This window comes from Anabas testudineus, chromosome 22, assembly GCF_900324465.2.
Source record: "Anabas testudineus chromosome 22, fAnaTes1.2, whole genome shotgun sequence".
NCBI classification, from domain to species: domain Eukaryota; kingdom Metazoa; phylum Chordata; class Actinopteri; order Anabantiformes; family Anabantidae; genus Anabas; species Anabas testudineus.
Window position 1 is genome coordinate 15,106,148 of NC_046630.1, and position 24,276 is coordinate 15,130,423.

Here is a 24,276-nt window from a genome sequence, read left to right on the forward strand (position 1 = left end):
CCCAATACCATGTGACCCCGACCACCTTTTCTTCCTCCAATTCCACAAAAGAAAATAAATTAGGCTTTCTGAATCTGAACATAGCTGAGCCAGATAACATGCCCATGAAATAGCAATGGCATTTGAATGGAATGTTTGTCATTACTTATGTGACAAAGTGACTGAATTTGCCTTTAATTACAACATTTCTCTTCAAGAAAACAGTAATATTTGGCGTTCTTTACTAAATGCAGGTAAAAATTACACGTTTGCACCCACAGGAAACAAAAACGTTCGTTTTTCGCGTATTTGTCTGTTATGGAACATGCAAAATCACAATGTCCTGAACAATTCCTTTTAAAACCACACAATAGAGTTAGAAAAAGAAGCAAAACAATGAAGGAGGTCATGTGAAGAAAATGTTAAAAAGATCAATTTTAAATAATTAATGTGGTGTTCATAAGAAAAGATAGTGTAGCGAAATACTTTCTAACTCTTTCCAGCATCCAACAGCAATAGGTGGACGTTTTCACATCCGTGTTCCTCTTTACCCACTGTGTTCTCCTTTTTCTGCTCAGGCATAACCAGCGTTCACTGGAGGTGCAGAAAGACTCGGTCCACAAGAACCGCTGTCACGTACGGTTTCCCGAGGTCTTCTCCAGCTTCCCTTACAAAGTTAACGTGACAGCAGTCAACGCCTTGGGGAAAGCCTATAGCACCATTTCTTTTGAGGAGTCCAGCATAGGTAGGATACCACAGATGACGTGGCTCACTTTACTGTGCTCTTTTGTGGTCCGTTCTACTTTGCCACGCGTTTATTCTGTGACTGCAGGTGGTTTTGCAATTTGTTGTATTAGACTTCATGAAAACATATAACTTAACAATGTTGAATAGAAATTCACATCACTGTTAGGGCTGCATGTACATGAAGAAAGTGCCACAGAAAGGTGCTGTTTTATTAATGTTCTCAGCTCACAGGGTTCAAATGGGCCACACTGACATTTTCAATGTTCTTTTTGAAATATTTCATCCTAAATCCTTTAGGCTGCAGGATACTAACACTTTTCATTCAACTTTTAATGTCGTTTCAAGCTACGTTCAGGGACAAAGATCCTTTTCCCACACAGATTGACAAATATTTGGCAAAGGCAAAATAGCGAGAAAAATGTCGAGTGTCAAGGCATCTCTTTGAGGATGCCACCCCCTGAGCAATGGTAATGCATTTGTTTGACCACAGATGACTGATTTCATTCACTTCTGGGTCCCTTCTGAGATTTGTTGCACACACAGCAATGATCAGTGCCAGAAAGACAAAGAAAACTGAAATTACAATGGCCAAGTAAATGTCACACAGCTGAAAGGAGACTGCACAGCTTTAATTTCTTTAACAAACAGCTTAGTCCATTAGTGGGAAACCCACTGACTGTGCACCCATGACATTACCAAAGGCTCTAGAGAATAAACATGCTACCTCTGAACCTTTTCTGCAGCAAACAGTATTTAATTGAGGCTTGGCCAGGATTTGACAGCCATAAATCAATGGTCTGGTTTCTCACTGAAATGTGCCAGATATCCCCAAACACCAGCTGCCACATAAGCACATTTTAGTCAACAGAAGTTAGTGTTTTTCATTGGCCATTTTTAAGTCGCAACCTTCATTGTCGCGTGGCAAATACTCTGAAGAAAATGCACTTTGGCTTGTGAAGTTTTTTTCTTCACTCAGTGTGCAGAAGGCGCCATAATAACAGCAAGACTCTCAGAATTCATGAGCGACTCGGACCGGAAAAGCGGCGAAGAGGAGAAATTCATTTTAAAGGAGGAACGATGAGGCGCTTTGATAGATAAGGGAAAGTGCTGCCGGCAGTCGTCAGCGCCCGCGCGTTGCTTAGTGCGTGATACGGGTGTGCGTGACGCATAAAAGCACACACACGGACACCAGTGGGTCTGGGAGCGATTGTGTCGGTTGGGAGGGTGAGGTATTGAAAACGAGAGAGAGTGTGTGTGTGTGTGTGTGTGTGTGTGTGTGTGTGTGTGTACCTAAGTAACCAAATGAGGCAGTGACATGCTCTGCCAAGCCCTGGACACAGAACTCATGAAAATGCTAATGCTAGCCGGATTAGCGCCTTGGCTGAGGAAATATCCTTCCAACTATTGGTGATAGCAAAATACCCCACTGCTCTTTTCTTTTCCCGTGCTTTCCTTTTCATTCCCGCGTGCCCTTCTCGTGACTTTGTACTTCCGCGTGTTCCCTCCCGTTTCGCTCGCCATCACCAGGGCAGATCTTTTCAAACAAAACGCCGTTTCTCTAACAAATGTCTCCGTTTTCAGATTGATTGCCCCAAAAGTTTCCTTTTTAAGCTTCCAGAAGATGATAAAATGATTATTAATGTTGTGGAGTGGTACATGGGGAGAGGTTGGCACGCTGTGGTCGCTCTTAAATCAGTTTGACTTCAGCACTCTGTGATCACTTTGTTTAGTAAGACAGCTATCCTAAAGAGAGAAAAGATCTGTCTTAGAAAAATGTTTTCAGATTCCTCAAACTTCACATGGACGTGCACCCCCCCCCCCCCCCCCTTGCATTCCTCTCCCTTCTTTACTTTCCAAACGGCAGCCCCTCCTCTCCCTCCTCCCTTCATCACCTCTGCGTTTCCTGCATTGTTAAAAGTCTCTCTCATGCCACTCTAAGGTGTAAGTCACATTCATTTTCGGGGACAACGAGGCAGATCGTAAATAAATAAAACAATTTCATGCTTCCCGGTGCATTTCTGAATTCTGAGCGCGGGAGTGAGACGATTCTCGACTGTCCTTGTTCATCCGACCAAAGCTAGGATGAAATTAAATGAGGTGAGATTGTGTGTGTGTGTGTGTGTGTGTGCATGCATGTGTGTGTGTGTGAGTCTACACTTACAAAGAGAAGCCTCAAGGAAGATCCAGACTCATCAACTCATAACTTAAAGCTTTATAGTGTCAGAACGATCAAATGATAACTGAAGAACTGATCTGACTTAAGTGTGAAAGGCTTGTACAGTGAAAGCATTTGCCTCACTAGCCCACCTGAGCATCTGCTGTCAGTCAACAGTACTCCATTGTTCATTCACTGTGAATTAAATGAATATATTCAGTGTACGGCATACTGTAACCTAGTTTTAAAGGGTGAATATATGCAGTAGCTGTACAGTACCTACTGGATCTGTATCATCTTTCAAATATGTATATATTCCTCTTAGTTGATTCTTCTCTCTCTCTCTCTCTCTCTCTCTCTCTCTCTCTATATATATATATATATATATATATATATATTTTTTTTTATATATATTTTATTTCTTAATTTTTTTTGCTAACTGTAGCAGACTCCACTCTTTTCTACAAGGTAGGTCAAAGATCAGCATCAACTACAAAAAGCCTCCCGAGAGCTGGCAGAGTTTTAGAAGCAAATTAACTAAGCGATGCACCAATTACTACCCTGAACAAAAGCACGTTCAGCCGTCTCTGGAATAACAAAGGGGTGGGTGGGGGGGAATACAGTGGAAAAAAGATTTTACAGTTGGGTGAGGTGGAAAAGTTAAAAGCAAGATGCCACAACGTGCACTGGAAACAGACTTGGTGAATAAATGATGTGTTACATGGAAGCATGTGACTTAAAAACTGAAGAAGGGAAATTGCACCATATGAAAACATGAAACAAACTTACAGTGCGTGGCATATTTTGATATTGTTTCCACATTAGAAACTTGGTTTAATGGCCACGTATTTGACTTAATAATGGAAACTTGACTGGACAGTTTGCCATAGAGAGCGACTATACGTTTTCTTTTTTTAGCCTTTGTTGTTCCGTTTTCATTTTTTGGAGATATCCCTGCAGGTCACTGCAGGTCTCCACTACTTCTCCCCCTTTGTCCAGCTTGTCAAGTGCACTGTTAGATGCTATCATTCAGCTCCTGAACAGACGTCCACATTAATGTTCCTCTTGAAAAAGGTCCCTTATTTATAAAAACACAGTATAGTGTGAGGACAGGAAAGAGAAGAGCTATGGATTTTTAAACCTGGATGCATCCAAAGAAATTATTAAAATCAAATTTTCAAAAAACCTGGAAGTTCTCAGAAAAGCATTTATACAGTACATAGATTAGGTTCTGCATGCAGCTTAATCTTTTGCAGATCTCTTACACCTCTGAATAATAGTAGCCATCAGGGCAACCCTTAACCTTTTCTTTTTAGTGAGAAAGATTAGTTGCCTGCTACTGTCTCATTCCCATTTTCTGCGGTATAATGATCTTGCTAGAAGCTGTATGAAAGACCAGGCTTTTATGTTACAGTGTGTGTTCTCTGGCATCTGCATGAAAAGGATGGACTACAGTGAGTGTTGCAATATGACGCCGAGATGAAGAAAGAGGAACATTAACATGGACACAAATTTGAATGAGCAGAGGCAAAGGAGGCATGACAGACGTTTTCAGGCCAAGCACGGACAGGCTCAACAGTGGGATCCCGCGATATTAGACCCGTGTGATTGCATGTTTTTCTTCCGCCTTCATTTCTTCTTCTTCTTCTTCTGTTCCTCATCAGTTGTTAGTTTCTTTCAGTTTCCCCTCTCATTATCCGCACTGGTCAGTGTCAGACTCTTGTCATCTCAGTGGATTTCAAACTCCCCTTTTAGGAGTAAATCTTTTTCTTCTTCCAGCTTTAGTATTGTTACAACAGCAGTACTTGGTGCCCTCCCCAGAGGTCATCACAAAAAAGGATGTGTTTATTACGCATGCAACACAAAGCTGTCTGTGTTTCAGCTGAATACTGTTATATAAAGCTGATGTGGACCAAGAGGAAAGATGCTGGAAGTTCTGCTCTTTGGTCTCTGCTGACTCCATGTTGGTTTGGCTCTACAGTACCTACACAGACTTTTACTTCCTCTCTCTCTCTCTTTCTTCCCTTTCTTTCCAGTCTTTTTACACATTTACTTGAAGAAGGTCAGAATGAGATTAACATCTCTTGCTCAAGGGAGAAAGCCGTCTGTCTGCTCATATCTCTGTTTTGTCATCTCCATTCATCTTTCAAAATTTCAATCATTCATTCAGCGGCAAGACCAGTGTCTGACTGGCTTCTGAGTACGGTTCTTGGGCGTGCTCGCGGTGGCATCATGCACGCATGTTGTCGTGCTTTTTTGTCCTTTCATCTTCTGGCACCATATCTTATCGCACATGGGCTGTAATTGCAGCTATCCGTTTCCTATTGTTATTCCCTGTGTGTTTCTGCTTGAGAAAGGGTTTCATGTAGCTAAAGTGGCAGGCCTGTGTGTTCCCTAGTGAGAGTGATCTAAGCAAGACAGGGTCATTCAGTACCATATGAAAAGCACACTTAATTTAGTTCGCTCATTTTCTTTATGTCTTTGTCAGTGGACACATATTCAGAAACATGCTTTTTCATCTGGGAATGATTGTTACTCATCTTCTCCTTCACCTCACTTCCCTTTCTCAGCTTCTTTCTTTGTCCTCGCTGATGTCTTTCACTGATAATTTAACAAAGTTTTCACTCATCCTGCCTGAGCATTTATTTTCATTTAGAGTACATTCTGGCCATAAGGAAACATTACAATAATAATATGTAAGAGTAGGAGTAGTGGAAGAAAACTATGAGTGAGATTGGACGAGGCCTGACCTTGTCATCGCTGAGTTGCAATTTGTTAGAAAAATATTTTTTTAAGTGACCTTTAGTCCATTAAAGACAGGCATACCTTGATTTTAGTTCCTAGCTTGTGTTTCAGAAATGCTAAATTCTACAATATCCAACATTTTTGACTAGACCTTCTCCGCCTGTTAAAGGGCCTCATCCCTCATCGTTAACATTCCATTCCTCCAGTTTATAACATCAAATATTTGTGGAGTGTCAACACTCTTGATATGCCTGATGACATTGTCATGGTTATTTTAGCAGAGTTTTGAAATCTTCATCCAGAGCCTCAAAAGATATAACACAGCTGTTTTCTCAGACTGAGTAGTACTTTCTATGATAATTATAACTGGCCATAACGTTTTAAAATCGATTGGGTGCCCGTTTAACAAGTTGTTCTGATTCACCCAACAGTCAAACCAGACCCCCCGGAGCGCGTGACTGCGACCCCGATCCGTGACAACCCTCGCAGGCTGGAGGTAACCTGGCACAGCCCTTCCACCTGGCCTGACATCGACAACTTCCCTCTGAAATACTTCCTTCGGTACCGTCCGCTCATCCGAGAGCAGTGGCAGCATGTGAGTAGTGCTGTATGTGTGTGTGTGTGTGTTAAAAAAAAACACTCAGTGTAGAGTATTTATTCTTCAGGATCATGACTGAAAAGTGAGAAAAAGCAATGAGACACACAGTATCAAGGAGTGTTCCTGTATCATGTGTGTATATCTGTGCACATGATGTATCATTATGTCATTTACAAGCAGTAATCACAGGGTACAAAATACAAAAAATAAATAAAAAATCATCAACGTTGCCAACAAAATCATATTTGCTCGAGTTTAACTAAATAATAGTAGCATAATTTATCTTGAAAAAAGTCTTTCTCACACATGTAATGAAAGTGCTATACGCCAAAACTGAAGGGTGATATAAATGCTCACCAGTGTTTGTTCAGATTTATCTCTATTACCAAAAGCTGTAAGAAAAACACATGTGCGTGTGTGATTTATGTTTTGGAATCTGAAAACCTCTTGTGTGCTCTTATTATTCCTTTTCTGGAAATATTGTTCTGAAGAATGAGACTGGCCTTCTTACACATTGCAGAAATATTTCTCGAAAGGAAATGGAAAACTTTCTAGAAACTCAAATGACCCCCTAATTTTATTCTTATGTATCATCAGCAGTATTCCCCAACGTCAATTAAAAAAAATATATCACCAGTTGTGGTGAATGGTCCAACCTGTAGCAGTTTGAGTTTGATCCCTGGTCAGGTAGACATAATCGCTCAGCTGCTTTGGTTCACAGTGTATATTACAGGACTATTTCTTGTGGGTTCAGTTCCCTAAGGGCCTTGTATAGTAAAAGCATATGTGTCCAGTATAAGATTTCTGGGATCTAGTCTCTGTCTACCAAGGTTTAATGTTGCACTGCTATTATACACATCAGTGCTTTACAGAGGTGTTGTTCCAAGAAGTCTGTGTTTCCTCACTTGGAAAACCTCCTAATGTCTTTTCTTTTACTCTCAGGGCCTTTCCCATTCTTTTCACCTAGTTCAAACAAAGGGGTAATAAACATGTAAATGCACCTGAGATGAGTAAACACTCAAGACGTCCTCCAATTTTAATTCCTCCCCTAATTGCGCTGCTTCCAGGCCCTCACAGCATTGAACTGGGGGCTTACTTTTTGTAGTTAATCAGCAGAAAATTAATTACACCAATAAACAATCATCGTTGTAATGTTCAATGAGTTATCAAGTAGAAGGATACTCTGGTTCCTGCTTCTCAAATCTGAACGTTTACTCAGGTTTATATTAGTGGTCACTGGATTTATTTTATTTATTTATTTATTTTTACTGTTCAAACTAAATATTCAAAATGATTAAGTGACAATAGCAGAAGAATAGTAAGACACAGTGGAACTAAATTCGCCTGCACATTTACATAACGCTCGCAAATGTTAGAAATCACATGCACTGCACATGGCCTGCAATTAGCTTCTTCACATCTGTGCAAAAACCTTTAGCCACAAAGTCACACATGCAAAGACATAACACTGTTAAACACACTCATGAACATTCAGTCTTTCCTCAGTCTTAAATTGTTGACAGACACTCTCAGTTTTCATTCTCCTGTTCACCACTAATCAATCAATATGGGAACTAATGCGTAACGTGTAAGATGGGAAACCTTAAGCCAATATTTGGATTGGGTAGGAAGATGTAATTTGGAAATTACATAAATACAGCTGGTGACAGCTAAATACTGCAGAGTTTTCTCTTTCTGCCACGGCCTTTGATGAATGCCTCTGTGGTCATGGTTTTAATTTTTGTAGTGGTAAGTGTGGTTTTCAAGAAGGAGGGGCATCCTACCCCCTTTATTAGGTGTTGGGTAACAGTCGGTCGTGTTCTTAATCCCACAAGTATGAAGTCTGCTCAACAGACAAATGATCTGTGCAGATTGTGTGTACATAATTAGCCTGATTGTTGTTTTTGTGTTAATTTTGTGTTAATGCTTAATAATAATAATAAGAAGAAGAAGAAGAATAAAACATTTATTTATAGAGCACTTTTCTAAACGTGTTACAAAGTGCTTCACATAGACAGAAAGAGAACAACAAGTTAAAAAAAGAAAAGGAGTGATTTCTTCATTTCTTCTTTTTCTAGTTAAGAGTCTTGCAGCTGAGTTCTGAACAATCTGGAGCTGATTAATAGATTTATGGCTGAGACAGGTGAACAGACTGTTGAAATAGTCAAGGCGTGAGGAAATAAATGCATGTAAGATCACTTCTGTATCATGAAATGATTTTTGAACGTATTTTGGAGATATTTATGAGGTGATAAAAACATGTCTGAACAAGCTTTTGTGACACGATGCTCAAAGAAGACTATTTTCAGCGGGCTTAGTGTTATCTGAAAGAGGATCCGTGCAGAGCAAAATGTGTTTGGACTGCATGTTGTGGGCTGATAATAACTATTTCCGTTTTGTTATAATTCAGCTGCAAGAAATTTTGAGCCATCCAATTTTTTATCTTTTTAAACACTCATGTAAGGAACTCTACATTGTCTACAATGGTCTGAGACCTTAAAGGTACAGTACAGCTGAGTGTCATCAGTGTAGTAATGGAAAGAAACACCATGTTTACGAATAATATGTCGGAGAGAGAGCAGGTACATGGAGAATAGGATTGGCCCCAATACTGAACTCTGTGGCACTCCGTACTTTACAGGAGAAAAGGAGGACTTGTAATCATTAACAAAAACACAAAACGATCTATTGGACAGTATGAAAAGAACCAGTCTAGTGCATTTCTTGTTATTCCAGCTTCAGTCGCAATAACAAAATGTGGTAATCTACTGTAACAAAAACATCACTGAGATCTTGGAGGACCAGAACGGAACACATACCAGCGTCAGAAGGCAACAGAATATCATTACTCACTTTTAGTAGGGCGGTCTCTGTGTTGTGATGTTTATGGAAAGCAGATTAAAATTCATCAAAAATGTTATACTTTTCTGCAGCTAGGAAAAAGTGTTTGGATTGCACACATGCAAAACAAGTATTAAACATATTCAGAAGAGAGTGAGCAAGCAAATCATTAAGATTAAGAACTTAGTTGTTCTTGTTTCCATAGTGTGAACAGGCAACATCAACACTGTAAATAGAACTCTTGCCATTGTACAGTAGCTTATCATGGTCAAATACATTATAAACCACATGTTTAATGATTTACTATTAAAGCACACTATTGTAGAAACCCAGCTGACCTTTACATACTGTAAATCCTTCATTTGTGTTTAATGAGGCTTCCAAATTATATAAAAGATACATTGTTTACCTCAGAGATGGTTGAATAGTAGTTGAATTGGTTTGCATTGCTCAGGAATTAACTTGTTTTTATTGTGGTTAGATTGCAGAGTGCAGGGAGAATGTCTCACGCATGGAACATCTTTAAAAGTGTTTCGAGTCAGAAATGAAAGCAGTGGCGTGATCAGAATGATCTGTAGAGGAAACCATCCATCCTCCTGAGAAATGATGGGGTGACTGGGGCCCAGCTACTTAGGCGCGATAAGGACTGAGACGAAAGGAGGAAAATGAGGGGAAAAAAGTTTTGAAGTAGAGACGAATGGAGTGAATCAGAGAAGGAGAAAAACATTAATGGGTAGCAGACTAAGGCAGCTGCAGTAACGAAAAGGAAGCAGCACTGTATAAAAATGAGGTAGACATTTATGAGTGCATTTGGACTGAAGTGACAAAGGTGTTTGAAATGTAGACTCATACATATCCAAGTGCTCATTGCATTTGACAAAGTTGTGACGTTAAATAAAGCTCACAGTGTGAGTCTGAGATTATGATACTATTATGAAAACCGAGGAGCAATGTAAAGTGTGCGAAGAGGTACAGAAAGGAAGAAGAAAAACTGGGGAAGAAATGGAAGAGAACATGATTAAATGTATGGAGGCTAAGGGAGATAAAAGTGTGAGAGACGGAAGAAAAAAAAGGAGCACTAGAGGCTACTTGGAAAGTGACGTTTCCTAAGCTATCATTGCAAGGTGTTTCAAGTTAAAGGAAGATAGATGAATGTTTCAAAGGAAGAAAAGAGAGAATAATGAACAGAAACATCTGGGATATATTAAGCCATGAAATAGTGGATAAAGAAGGGAAATACAGAGAGGGAGAGAGTTTAGATTTAACAGAAATAATACATTTTAGACGGATAATGTTTGCAAGTAAGTGACATTTCCGCAGATACAAAGACAACTTGCAAAATGAGCTCCACAGTGGGGTAATCTCAGCAAACTGATGTGCTGCGATACCAGCAAGATATAACGAGGCTGGAAGAGGCGGGCAGGGGTTTGTTATAAATACTGACCACATGTTTTCACACATTCGCACCTACTTTTAAAGCCATTCTAACATTATATTTGTTTAATATTTCAAAGTTAAAAGTACAAAGAAATGTATAAATGAGCTGGATGGAAGTCTACTGCCACTTTCACCAGATTTGTCATTCGTCTGATGTTTTGGAGTCATCAGTCCTGTTGCACCTTTGAGATGACCTCAGGGGTCAAACATGCAGCCATGTGGCGCAATGTTTCCCCAGTCTGTTTTCTCTGTCTTTTGGATGTAAATTCTGTCCCTTTGCAGTGTTGCCTCTAAATAGTTTTGGGGCCACACATTGTAAAACACAGTCCTGATAAGAAACACCCTGGAATGTGTCATGTGTATTCGGCTCTTGCTGATTAAAGGTTCTGATGGATTTGCTTTTACAGAGAGAGGATGCTGTTGCCTTGTTGGTTGTAGAGTGTGTATTACAGCATGTACTGTAGCTTTCTTTGTGCTGGCTGTTTGGTCCTACATAGCACTAGTTGAGAAATACAAATTCCTGATGTCGCTGAAATTGAAATGGGATCTCGGGTCTTAAGAACCCCAAGTTTGATAGAATAAAACACAGACATAGGCATACACTGAATTTGAAAGAAAGTAGATTGACACATTTTGAAGAATAATAAATTAATTAATGATGGGCAATTATTAATGACTGCGTCATGACTGGGTTCTTACTTTAGAGGGCAACATACACTGGTAGTGTATATTGCTGTTGTCTTGACTTCCATCTTTCTATGCTGACATCCATCAACACCACACTGTCTTATTTCCTTTGTGCGTCAGCGCTACAGAAAAAAAGAGCAGTAATCTCATCACATTTGCTCCCCAGATGGGCACATCCCGGCCACCATAACCTAACTCAACTTCTGTCTGTAGCCTGGTGTGTGTTACAGGCTTCAGTTGATGGCAGTCAAATGGTGCAGTATCACATGCCACAGAGCCTTTTTTGCTGTCACCCAAGTCATCAAAAAGATCAATTTGGTCCATCAATGTCCTCATCATCCACTCCATAAAGAGGATAATATCTTTCCATTGGACTGCCTGTTAATTTTTGCTTTGAGAACCCTTCTGCTCTGCACGCTGTTTTGCACTTCACATTGTTTCTGTATCCTTATCTGCAATTGACGATTAATTATTAAATATGCAAACAGAATGGAAGATGAGAACAGATCTGCATGCATGTGAATGTTCAGTGAGTTGTTCTGATTCCCGTAGCCTTGTGTTGTGTTGTTTCCATCCTGTCCTCACGCTGCCTTCGCTGAGATGCAAACTCATACCCTCACAGCAATTAAAGCAATGGTCCAGCAACCGTGATATTGTGTTAAGAACAATATCAGGTTGCTCGGTATTCTCTTCGTGGTATGAAACTGCATCTGCTGTGCTGTAACTGCCCTCTGGGGAAGACGCTGAACTGAAAAACACAGACTCTCTTGCATGGAAATGCATGTATTCACGCAAAAACGAAGAGATGCCTGTGCACGTACAGATGCATATAAACTCTTAAATGCTCCCACACGTACACGCTCTCGTTCTTTAAATTACAAAGAAAGATACAGATGCTGATGCTACCCAAGCATGTGAATGCTACATTAGTACTATGTGCATAATTATGCATGTCATGGATTACCAGCATTATACTGGTAATCCACTATACTGTATTATACTACAGATATCCATTGCATAACAAAATATGTATAAAAAAAATTGCATCTCATTCAGTCATTACTGAAAAGTCTTCACTAAAAGGTGTATACTTACATAATAGAGGGCAGAAAACTGCAAACTGAATTAAATGTTCGTCTAATCTAATAGGCACAAACACTCGTAGAAGCAGAAGGACTCAATGAATCAGCAGCTCGAGCAGAGAAGAGATGTGGGCTTGAAATTTTTCTTCCTTTAATCTGTGTCTGCTTGACTAACACAGCCCCAGCCTTCCGTTCATTTATTTATCCCACTTTTTTTCTCCTTTGTCCTTCTGTCTGACATGCCGCATCCGCCCTCTCTCATCCATCTCCCTCTTTCTCTCGACACCTTGGTTACTTTGTCACCATTGTCTTTCTATGCCTATCTGCTCATCCCGGTATTAATGGTCTTTGTATTTCTGCCAAAAGTTACTCTCATCCTGCAAGCACTTAGATAAATCAATAGTGAGCGCGCTCACGCATGAGTGTGTGTGTCTTTAAATACTTTACAAATCTGTTTAGTATCATACACATATTGGATGCATGTCTATTCATGTCCACCGACACAATAGACTCAATATTGCAGATACATGTGTGTACAGTAAATATACACAGTAATGACAAGCACGCCTACATGCGTGGAAGACGTTCAGACAAAACACAGTTACATACAGGAACTACGCACACAGTTCAGAACCCACAAGCAGCAAATACAGGACAAGTCAGAAGTCACAGTGGCCAAAAACTAAGTCAATAGGGACATCTAGGTTAATGGACAGGCAGAGAATATATCAGCCAAGAGCATTTTGTTCTGCCTGTTCATGGTGCAGATGATGACCGGGAGTATAGCTCATACCAGCTCTAAATAAAGCTCTTCTGTTGGCTGTGACATTCAAGTTAGGGGTATTTTGTGAAGGCTCTGTACTGGGTTCCTTCGCCTGGCTCGTGGCTGATATCACTTAGCGGCACCACTAGGTGCAGGTTGAGTGGGTTGCACCTAGAATTTACTCAAGAAAATACATCTTGCATGATTTTAATAAAGTGAACGTCAGATAAACTCAGTGTAAGTTGTGCTGCTTAGTTGCTATGGTAATTAAAGACTCTACTGAACGGGTAATAGAGGCAATGGGAGAAACAAGGCAAATTAAAGAAAGATGATCTCTTATGTCAGACTTAGATCATATCTTGGTTGCTCTATGGTGGGACTACTGTCATTTCTGGAGGGACTGTAGCAGTCCTTGTCCCCACCCTGGTGACGCCTGGTTTGTGTGTGTGTGTTTTTTGTGACTAACATTGTAAGCATGTCAGAATAAAGCAGAGTCTGACATTGAATATGATGTTTTTATGGCACTAAACCACACTGAACCTTTGTTTCTCTCCACTTTAGTTTTTCCTGTCTCACTTCAGATGTACTTGTTTCAGTTTTTCACCATCCCACTCTACTACACATCTCTCTTTGAGCATTACATGGTTTTACCATCACCCACCCATCCATGTATCCATCCATCCTTCCATCCATGCATTAACCCAGCTATCTAACCAGCCATCCCTCAAGCCACCCATTTGTATCTAAGGGTGCAAATGATAAATGCTGAGACCTTGTTTGTGGAAAACATCCTATCTAAAGGACACTGCCACAGACAGATCATTTATCACCGCCATCACACACACAGGCACACGCTCGCACACACAGGGCATGATGTGCTATCACATAAGAAACTCATAATCATTTAGTTCTGCTGTCAAAATACCCTGAATTTAAATTCAGTGCTTCACATTTTAGACAAACATACATACAGGTTCTTTAAATGAACAATCATAGCAGGACGTCAGTGGATACTGGTGATTCAGTTGGTGTACAGCACCCATCATGCTCCGTCTGCTTCTGCTTTTATCACTTCATTGTTCCGTGGGCAGTAACACAGGGGGGGGGGATTTGAAAAGATTGTTATCTGCTGCTTTGAGTGAGGGACTGATGATTCAATTTGAGGCCTTCTGACATTCAAATAAGGAAGCTGCCAACATTTCACAGTGCTCACAACACTGACTAGCTGATTGGACTTTTTTTTGTCAGAACCGAAGTCATTCAGAGCATTCGTCATGTACCGCAGCCAGTGAACACACTCGAGCCTCTATAATAATTAAGGGTATTTTCAATGTGTCTTCTTTGTCTTATTTATGTATCTTTCGATACACCCACTTAGAAATCCTGCATGTCTGACCTTCAGGCCAACACATAATATTCAGAGATTTAAATAAATAGCAGTTGGCAAAAATCCGACCTCCAATGAGTTCATCAGAAAGCAAACTGTCTATCAACTTTTAGACAAGGGGAGTATGATTTCACACACTCAGTCAAATATTGAATTTCTTCTAAACTGCATTGCCAGAGTTAAAATACCAATGAACGAAGCACTGACAGGGCAACAGCTCAGACAAAGTCATTGTAGATTGCATGCTGTTCAGTAGTTGCAAAGTTGAGGTTTCAATCCCAGACACTTGCTGTGTCCTTGAGATAGTCGGTGCACCTCACATGTGCTTCCAAAGTGAAGGTCACGAAGTGTACGAGTGTGTGCGAGAGGGTAAATGTGAGACCTTTAAAGTAATTTGCAATGTTATGAGGATGCAGAAGCTAAAAATGTGTTTACTATTGCTACATAAAATACTGCCAGACACAGAAACCTGTCTAAAACATCTACCCATCATCCATTTTCGCATAACCTCGGGAGCCTTCACTGGCCTGGGTTAGATCAGCTGGCATCCACGCTTTACATTCACCTTTAAATGTGTCACTTGATGAGGAGCCATAGCCCAGGAAGATTTATAATCTGAAAAAAAAAGTCTTTTTGGTAACATGACAGAAGCTTTTTAAGAGTTATGACAGACGGCTGAGAAGTGGCGAGGGACTGAATACTGATTTAAAATTTTAGCCCCCATGGTGTATTCCTGTTTGACATATTTGACATGCCGGCAAGACAGGATAAGCTAGAGGTAATGTAGAGCCGCCTCCAACACTGTTGTTCAAACTACCACATGCTTTTTTTAAGGGTGCGAGGTCTAGTTTAGGGATTTTGGATTGGCCTGCGGGTGGGGGGTGGGGGGGTGGGGGTTAGTGTGGGTTGTTTTAGCTTCCTTCTACAGTAATTGCTGCTATGGAGATTGGGGCTTCAAAGAGAGAAATACTGTCTGACAAATTACTGCTGGACCCAGCGTTTTTCCGTGTGCGCATGTGTGTGTGTGTGTGTGTACGTGCGCTCAAATGGGAGGAGAGAGTGTGGTGGAAAAATGGGAGCTGTCAGTCAACCTAATGAGACCAACCTTCTCAGTGCACACACGCACACACACACACACACACACACACACACACACTCAGAGCACCATCGGGCCATTGGAAGTGCCATATAATTGGGTTTCCTTTCCAGGACAACAGACATGCTCACTGGATTAGATCTGACCACCGACGCCAATTCTTCCAATGTCTCCTTCTCTCTGCTTTTCTCTCTCTTTTATGTTTATTCTGACTGTTTCTGCTTCTCTTTTACATTTATCTTCCTCTCTTTACACAGCTTCATTATTTTTTTCATTCTTTCTGCTGTCTTTTGTCTGTTTTGCATTGTATTCCCCTCTCTCTGTTGCTATTATGGGTCCTTCCTTGCCCTTTCCACCTCTGACCTACAGTACATTTTGGGTCATATATCCAGTTATCCAATTTGAGCTGCTATTGGCAGTAATCATAGGGGACAGTGGGAGCTCCTTTTTCATTTCCATCCTACAATAAATGTGTATCTACAGGAGATAAAAACAAGGTGACACTTCATTGATCCTGTTGTGGGACAGTTAGCTAGAATATGGCGAGCAAGCTGATGGGTTGAATGATTAAAAAAGTAATGAGAAAGAGAGATATAGAAATGATAAGGAGAGGAGAGAAAAAAAAAAGATGTGTGAAAAGTAAAGGGTCGTCTTTTTCTCACAGTTCCTTATGCAATCCCTAAGGAATGTTCACATCTCCTCTCTCGCTGCCTCTCACATTGTCTGGATTTGTGCAGAAGCTCTTGGGGAGCGTGTGCGTGTGTGTGTAGCAAGAAACAGTAAGATGAGTGAGAGAGAGAGTTTCTACATCATAAAGTATCCAGTAGCCTCTACAATGTGTGTTCTTTCTGCAACTCGTAGAAAGCAAGAAATGCTTCCTGCGTTATTAGATAAGACTCATTCGACAGCACTTCTAGCAGTGAAGAGATATTTGCTCCTAAATGTTTTTGAGCAAGGTTTGCTCTTTGAACCAATCAGAGAATTTTAATTATTTCTGCTTGATTAGTAAGTTTTGCTTTTGGGTATTTTTTGCTTTTATTTGATAGACTCTAGTTAAGAGGTAGACGGGAAACATGGGAGACGAGAAGGGACCTGACGTGCAGCAAAGTTCCCTAGCTGGACTCAAACCCAGGATGCTGCAGTTACACAGCACAGACTGTAACCATTCAGACTTATTCACTGTAACATCACATGGAAGACCGTCTGGGCAGAGTGTTGTAGAGCGCAGCGTAGTAGAGCAGGGAGATTGAGGTCTGGGTGGAGCAGAGTCTACTGACCGAGGTATCTCTGAATTACCAAGTACACGCTGCTGTTACTGTTGTCTCTTCAATTTGAAGCTGAGAAACAATCCAAAGTCACTTCCACACCAACCTGGTTAGCTGTCACTATAGGTACCATGTGGACCTTTCACGTTCAAATATCCCAGGTGTGCCGCTTCTCATGTGAATTTCCACAAACAGACAGACCCACGCTGCCATCTCTGTGCTGTCCAGTCCTCCAGCATTCGTGCTCACATATGCTGTTTACACTGCACAGACATATGGTGTTTATACATGAAATGAGTAAATTTCTCCAGAGTGAAGACATTTAGTGATAATTACTTTCACAATAGACAATTTAGCAGTCAATCCGTTTGGGGTAGAATTTTTATTATTATCATTATCATATTACATCTTTGGTTTAGTGAGTACAGTATATTTACACTGAGTCAATGGGTCTGATGATTACAGCAAGGTAAATATTTGGATGTTGGAGGTGGCTCTGTGTGTGTGTGTGTGTGTGTGTGTGTGTGTGTGTGTGTGTGTGTCTGCTTTTCTTGTTTTAATTGTGTGTGTGGGTGAGTCACACACACTTTTTTTTTTACAGCTCTAAACACCTTAGTTTACAATATATCAGCCCTAGGGATACATATGAAGCATGCATAGACGTACAATCTGTCTCTCTCTCTCACACACACACACACACACACACACACACACACACACACACACACAGAGCAACAAGTAAATATACATCACTTCACCACCCATGTCATAACACACAGGCTTGGTCTTGCAATGTGAATGATCTGACAGTGTTTTTTGGCTCCGATAGCGACAGCCTCTCCAGAATGCATCTCCTGCTTCCATCTATCTACTCCCCCATCCCCTCACCCCCCCCCCCCCCCCCCCCCCCCTTCATTCTCAGTGCCTCCCCCCTTTTCCCTGCTACGTGATATTAAGTGCTGCTCTCACTGCTCCCTGTTTAGCCACTTGGCAACACAGCAACACATCCATCTCTCTGGAAATGTTTATCTGCAAGCTGTTTACTCCACATACTCCTCCGCACGTACACATACACCGAGTTCACACACGTGTGCACGGTGGCCTGTGCACGCAGTGCACGCACGCGCGCACCGGTTCCAGTTCTGCCTTGCAAATGCAAACAACAAGTCAACAGACATGTTCTGACATGAGTGTAAACATATGAGGACAAAGAAACACAAACGTAGAGAGGCATTATTTTCCCAGACTGTTGTACATGTGTTTTCTTTTGCGCTCTTATCTAACACACACACACACACACAATAATATAGACACATGCACAGGTTTACACAAGCACTCAGCCTCGAACACATGTATGTATGGCTGAACTTTCACAAGCGTTCACACCGCAGACATTGGTATGCACACACACACATACAAACACACACACTGTTGGGAAGGAATGCCGATAGAAGCTACGGTTGGACACGCTGGTTGGACTACATATAAACAGTGGAAGAGTTGCTCTCAAGGACTGCACACAATTATTAGGACACACATGCATGCACGCTATATTATCCTCTAGTGCATTTAGCACTCGGTTGGAACGTGACAAAGATTTCGAGCAGATAGAGAGAGGCCGCAAAGATCGTGGCAGTGTTAAAAACACAGAAGTCGACTTAACAGAGAGGGGCATTATGCACAATATGAGAGAGAGAGAGAGATTACGGAAAGACACGGAGGGGATGTACGTGAGGTTCATCAGTCAGATCAACTGCAGATTTCCACATCCTGAAGAACTAAAAGGGAATCTCCAATATAAGGCTTGTTTATGGATTGTGATCGTGTGAGGGGGATTTTTGATGAAATCACAGATCTCAACAGCTAAGACAAGAATATTCACTGGTTAATTCTGCCTTGTAACCACTCAGGTCTTATTTTGGTAGTTTTTTATTACCCAAGCTGCCTGCTGCATCCTGTGTGGTTCATTTTTGCTCTTTGCTCCGTACACACCACTGTGGCACTGCTGACACTTCACAGGGTTCATTAATATTCACAATAAAACATAACCACTGCAACCTCCTCTACACTGTGCAGGGACTAGTTGAAAACAATAGTGACCCTACCACACGCATACGAACTAAAAACACTCTGCAGCGACATGTGCACATTTTGTATTAATTACTCTAATTAAACACATATTATAATGATGTATCACATTACTGCTGTCTTTAGGGAGTACCACTGAGTCTTGTGCGACTCTGTTGGCATCTTCTGGGATCAGGATAGAAAAATTAGTTAGGTTTCAAACCATTTTTAAGGGATTCAAGTGTAAAAACAAGGATCCATGTATAGAGTAGAGTAGTTTGACATTCAAACCAGAATAAACATTTCAATAAATCAACTTTAGCGTCATAAAATCTGCCCGGACGACTAAGTTGACATTTCAACATTGGAATTTTCAACCATTATCAATCATTGGTGTCATTATATTGTATATTGTCCATCTGACACAATTAGCTCCTTGTTAAATTAGTCCAACAAAGGATTTCAGACAACGCCTGACTTTGTGCTCGCTCTGAATCACCTGTTGTGTGTGGGTGTGTGGTTTTATGTGTGCATCCTGTGGCACTAGTAGATTGCACAAGGCAACATAATTCGACTTCAGGAGTAGAAAAAGCAGTAACCTCCTTCTCCCTATTTTTCTTTCAGTCTCTCAGACACAGGCCAAAGGCAAACAAACACACACACATGCACACAGCACGAACCGTAAATTACAGGGAAGCAGCAAATCATTCTCTCATGCAGTCCTCGGGTGACTCAAACATTTAGTTCATTCTGTTGGGCTCTGCAAATTAAAGTGTGCACAAAAGGCTTTCAAATGTTGGCATGCATTATATTGTGTTATAAAATTATGTGGCACTGATGCCAAAGCTTTCTGGTATAATCATCAATTATGCCGCTGGTATTTTGCATGCATGTCTGAGTGTTGGTATGTGTGGAGTGCGGAGGCTGCAGGGGCATTGAGGTTCAATCAATTCAACAGCTCAATGCAAAACTGAGAGGATAAAGCAACAGACATGACCTATGTGCAGAATGATGATGAAAGGTGCGTTGTAAATAAATGAACACTCAATAAAAATTGTATACTATATGGCAGAACTGAATCTAGCCACCATAAAACATTAAAGGCTCAGTCTAGGATTGTTGTAATTTATGGGTAGCGTTCTGTGTAGAAGGGTAGGACATGCAGACCCCCAGTTGACTTAAGACCTCATAACAGCCTTTTTCCTTTCATAATTCATGATGTTGAAACGTTTCGTATCCCTAAGGCGATTGAGACCGTGTAGAATATGTTTATCGTTACAGAAATACATCCGTTTGATTTCTAAATACAACAGTTTTGTTAGCTGCAACTGCTTCAGACATATATCTGCACCTTCACCACCTTCTTCTCACTTCTTTTGGCTGTTTAGGTGGAGCTCTCCGACAGCACCTCCCATACCATCACGGATGCCTATGCTGGGAAGGAATACATCATCCAGGTACCATTACTACATTACATTAGCTTTACAATTTTGAATTAGCTTGGATGTTAAACTCGATAGAATCTCCATTTGTCTTTACCAACAGAAAAATATATATTATAAAAAGATTTTAAGCGTATTCTATGATGTTTCTGGTTCACTGAATACTTTCTACTGTGCTTGTGTTCAACAGGTGGCTGCAAAGGACACAGAGATTGGAACATGGAGTGACTGGAGTGTCGCTGTCCATGCTACACCTTGGATTGTTAATCCCGTGCCGAGCACTCCTACGACTGAAGTGGAGGTTGTTCCCGGTACGTCACAGCCTCAGTTAAAGTCTGAAGCCTCAAGTTTGCGTCATTAGTCAGATGCATACGTGTAGGTTCTAAAGTGTCTGCAGGAGAAAGTTGTTTGTGTCTGAGAGCTGAGCACTCACATTTCTAAACACACCATCAACATGTTTTTTTTTTTTTGTGTCGAGCTTCCTGAGACTGTGGTTTCCCAATGACTATAATCTGCTTCAAAACAAACACTCTCAAAAGCCCGCTCTCAGAGCAAATTAGTAAGTCAAAGCGCGCTAACATACTTACAATGGCAATGTTCCCAAGCTCATTTCTAGCAGTTTTTGTCAGCTCTGGTCAGTTTGTCAGAAATTGCAATCTGGACCGACTGATCAACTGGCTGCTCTAGAGTCATGCTGCTAACACAGCTGGGTTAAAGATAGGAACATTTCTAAGTGCAGATAGATCCAACTGTGTGTCTTGTCGTGAGTGGTTAATGATGCTCTCATTAGTTCCACACATTTGATTCAGTGAGAGAAAAATAGAAAGGCTGAGCATGAATCTGTGACTGTGTAAATGTTCTGGGTGTTTCTATAATGCCGTTTGATTTTTATCAGTCATGTAGTTCATCAGCTGGAGAAATCGTCATGAAGACAATATCGCATTCCTATAATGTTTTACCACTGTTCTTTGCGCCCATGGCTGTCGCACAGTAAATTTCCCGAACCAGTTAGGTATGAAATTAAATTTAGCTAATAACTTTCTTTATCATTAAATTGAATACACTATAAGCATTTGATAGCCTTGAACTGTTATCACAGCTTAAGTTATAAGATCCAGCGGCCTCCAGACAAATCAGCACGCATCAACCTGAGCGCCTGCACGGTGCCTCGGGGAAAAGCTGTGGCACCTTTTTAAAAACTGCTCACGTCTCTCCTTCAACTTCAAATTGGCTGACTTACAGTTTAACAACACTACATGCATCGTTACAGTGTACACTGTAACTGGAGCATTATATTTTGACTATTTCCCTGCCACCAACATAGCCAAGTACTCTGTTTACGTAGTATGTGTGCATGTAAACTGAAATGTTTGATTGATCAGAGGCTGCATTCACACTTTGGTGCGTAAGACGCTTGCACTTCTGCACCTGTGACCACACCCTCTTTATGCTAAGCTATTGTAAAATGCTGCTGACGGTAACAATATGAGAGAGGAATCCATACTATCCAACTGTACATACTTGCCTCAAGGGGCTTCATAGTCTTTACAGCCACACAACACAGCTCTGAAGAAATAAAACAAGCTGATACACTGTTTGTGTATATATATAATATTGACAAAGTCCCATGTGTAAGGCCTCTACTGTCTCTTTACTGTCTTTACTGTGCGAGGTGAAATTTGCATCATCAGATTGGCATGACACAAAAAAAGGAAGAACTACCATTGCACACTAACCTATCTTCAATATCTCTATAAACCTTTCCAAGGGAAAAACCCTCTCTTCCTGACTGTCTCTCTCTCTGTTGTTGTCTCTGTCTGTCCATTGAAAACATTCAAAGGTTTTACAGTGCGACAGTGACTCCTGTTGCCCCCGGAGTAGCACCGCACTATGATAATCACAGCACTAAGTGAGCTCGTGAATGCCCAGGAACACAGCAACACACGCAACATAAAGCCTGTTTGAACACTTCCTCTAACACAAACACATATAAACAACTCCCTCCTCTCATATGCAGTGTCCACACACACACACACACACACACACACTCGGAACACAGTGTATTATTCTTGTTCTCGCAGAAGGAACAGGAGGTTATTGGGATTCTCCTCATGCTTGTTCTCGATCCAGCTGCCACCTCTCTGCTTCCCTTCCCTCTTGCTCCTTGTCCTGGTCTCTCCTTCCTCCTCCGTTTGGCCTCCAGGTCTCTCTCCCTCTCTCTCTCTCCATTTTGTCTTTTCTCCCCTTCTCTCGCTTCTCTGTCGATCGATCGTTCACACTTACTTTTACCCCTCATAACCTCACTCTTTGTTCCTATGTTTTATCCACCTGTTCGTTTCTTTTCTTACTTAATTTTCTTTTTTTTCACTTTTTGGCACATTTTAGCATTTTGTGCAGAAACACCAGAGGAAATGCCAGATGTGTGTTTCAAAAGTGGTGGGAAATTTGGAATGCAGATAAAGAGACGAAGAGAAGAGAAGCCATGACAGTACAACAACACCTGTATGTTTTTTTTTTTTTTTCTTTTCACCTGGAAAACAAGAGAAAATAATAATAAAATAAATGCAGAAGGGCAGAGGTTACATGTATGCATGTTGCCTTCTCTTTGTGAAAGACAAATTAATTCCTTAAAAAAAAGTAAAAATAAATAAATAAATAAAATTCCCAACACACTAATTATTCAGTTTGAGCTTGTCCACTGGAACGAAGCAGAATCATATCAATCGGGAAACCAGAAAAATATCTGACTGCCTGTCCACCACTGGACCAATAACCACAAAACATTGAGCCGGACTTTTCTGTGCTGCTCAGACGAATGGGAAATGAACAGATTTCATGTGACTGTGTAGCTCAGAGTCGAAACACATACAGTAGTAACACTTCCTCTATTTTCTCTCTGTGCCTCGCTCAGCCTCCTTTTGTTCTTTTGTTTCTCTTTCGCTCTTTATACACCAGCAATAGCAGGTCTTCATATCAATATGAGTGGTGTTATCAATCAATATCAATTAAGTGTTATGTACTTGAACTTAAAGTGGCCGTATCATACTTAAATTATGGATTCATACATTTATTCTGGTGCTCTATTGATACAAGATTATGTGATTTTTAAGTTAATTAATTCACAGTCACGTGTGTTTGAACTGGAATTCGATGCCCCTCTACCACTGGAACTGAAAATCCTGCTGCATACTGGGCAGGTTGTGATAAAAACAGTCGCCCGTGAAGTCCGTTGTTTTCATATGGTGTCATCTTTGGGAAAAATACATTTCCCAACATTTCACAGCTGTAAAAATACTTTCTGCTAGACATACTGACTTCTGCGTGGTTACTCAAACTAGTGCTAGTCGTGAGCAGAGCTGTGGCAGCTGGTGCATAGTGTTTGATGATATCAGACAGTTTAGCATTGAGAAAAAAATTCTACAATTCACATTCACCTGATGCCTCGGGGCTTTAGTTCTGTCTCATTTCATATTATAAGCGTAGCTTGGTGACAAGACATGACATCCAGAAAGCCCATCCTCGGTGTTTGGACCATAGCTTAGCAACCACATTCCAGGAAGTAAAAATCAGATGCATGACTGAAGCTTTAAAAAGTTGCAGCGCCATCTTTAGTGTTGCAGCCATCTAAGATATACGTTTCTGCCTCACCCTCTCTGCCAGACAGAAACTAGACACTGTCTAGCACCAAACATGCAACACTAGACAGCACCGCTTATATATTTCACGGCTACAAGTATTTATAGACACTTAGTTTCTGTTTCAAGGCATCTCGTAGAACCAAATGTTGAGGTATTTTAGGTTCCTTATCTGCTGCCTTTAATGTAATTGTCATGAAAGTATAAAAACACAACAGTGGGGATCCTAAAAAAGGAATTTCATAGTATATTTATGTATATTTATGTATATTTGTATATTTGTATATTTATTCATGGATATTTTTTATCTCCTGCCACCTTTTGGTTCCTTCTCACTTGTGTTTGTGTTC

At 40.8% G+C, this 24,276-nt stretch overlaps 1 protein-coding gene across 2 annotated transcripts in view; it reads left to right on the forward strand.

Annotated features, from left to right (window-relative positions):
* cntfr (ciliary neurotrophic factor receptor) overlaps nucleotides 1-24,276 on the forward strand; it is a 174,473-nt gene that overhangs the window by 146,813 nt on the left and 3,384 nt on the right. For both annotated transcript variants that reach the window (XM_026338945.1, XM_026338944.1), the window contains 4 exons: nucleotides 558-724; nucleotides 6,058-6,221; nucleotides 20,238-20,306; nucleotides 20,482-20,602. In XM_026338945.1, the coding sequence (XP_026194730.1) occupies nucleotides 558-724; nucleotides 6,058-6,221; nucleotides 20,238-20,306; nucleotides 20,482-20,602 (521 nt within the window). The remainder of the gene's footprint in view (nucleotides 1-557; nucleotides 725-6,057; nucleotides 6,222-20,237; nucleotides 20,307-20,481; nucleotides 20,603-24,276) is intronic.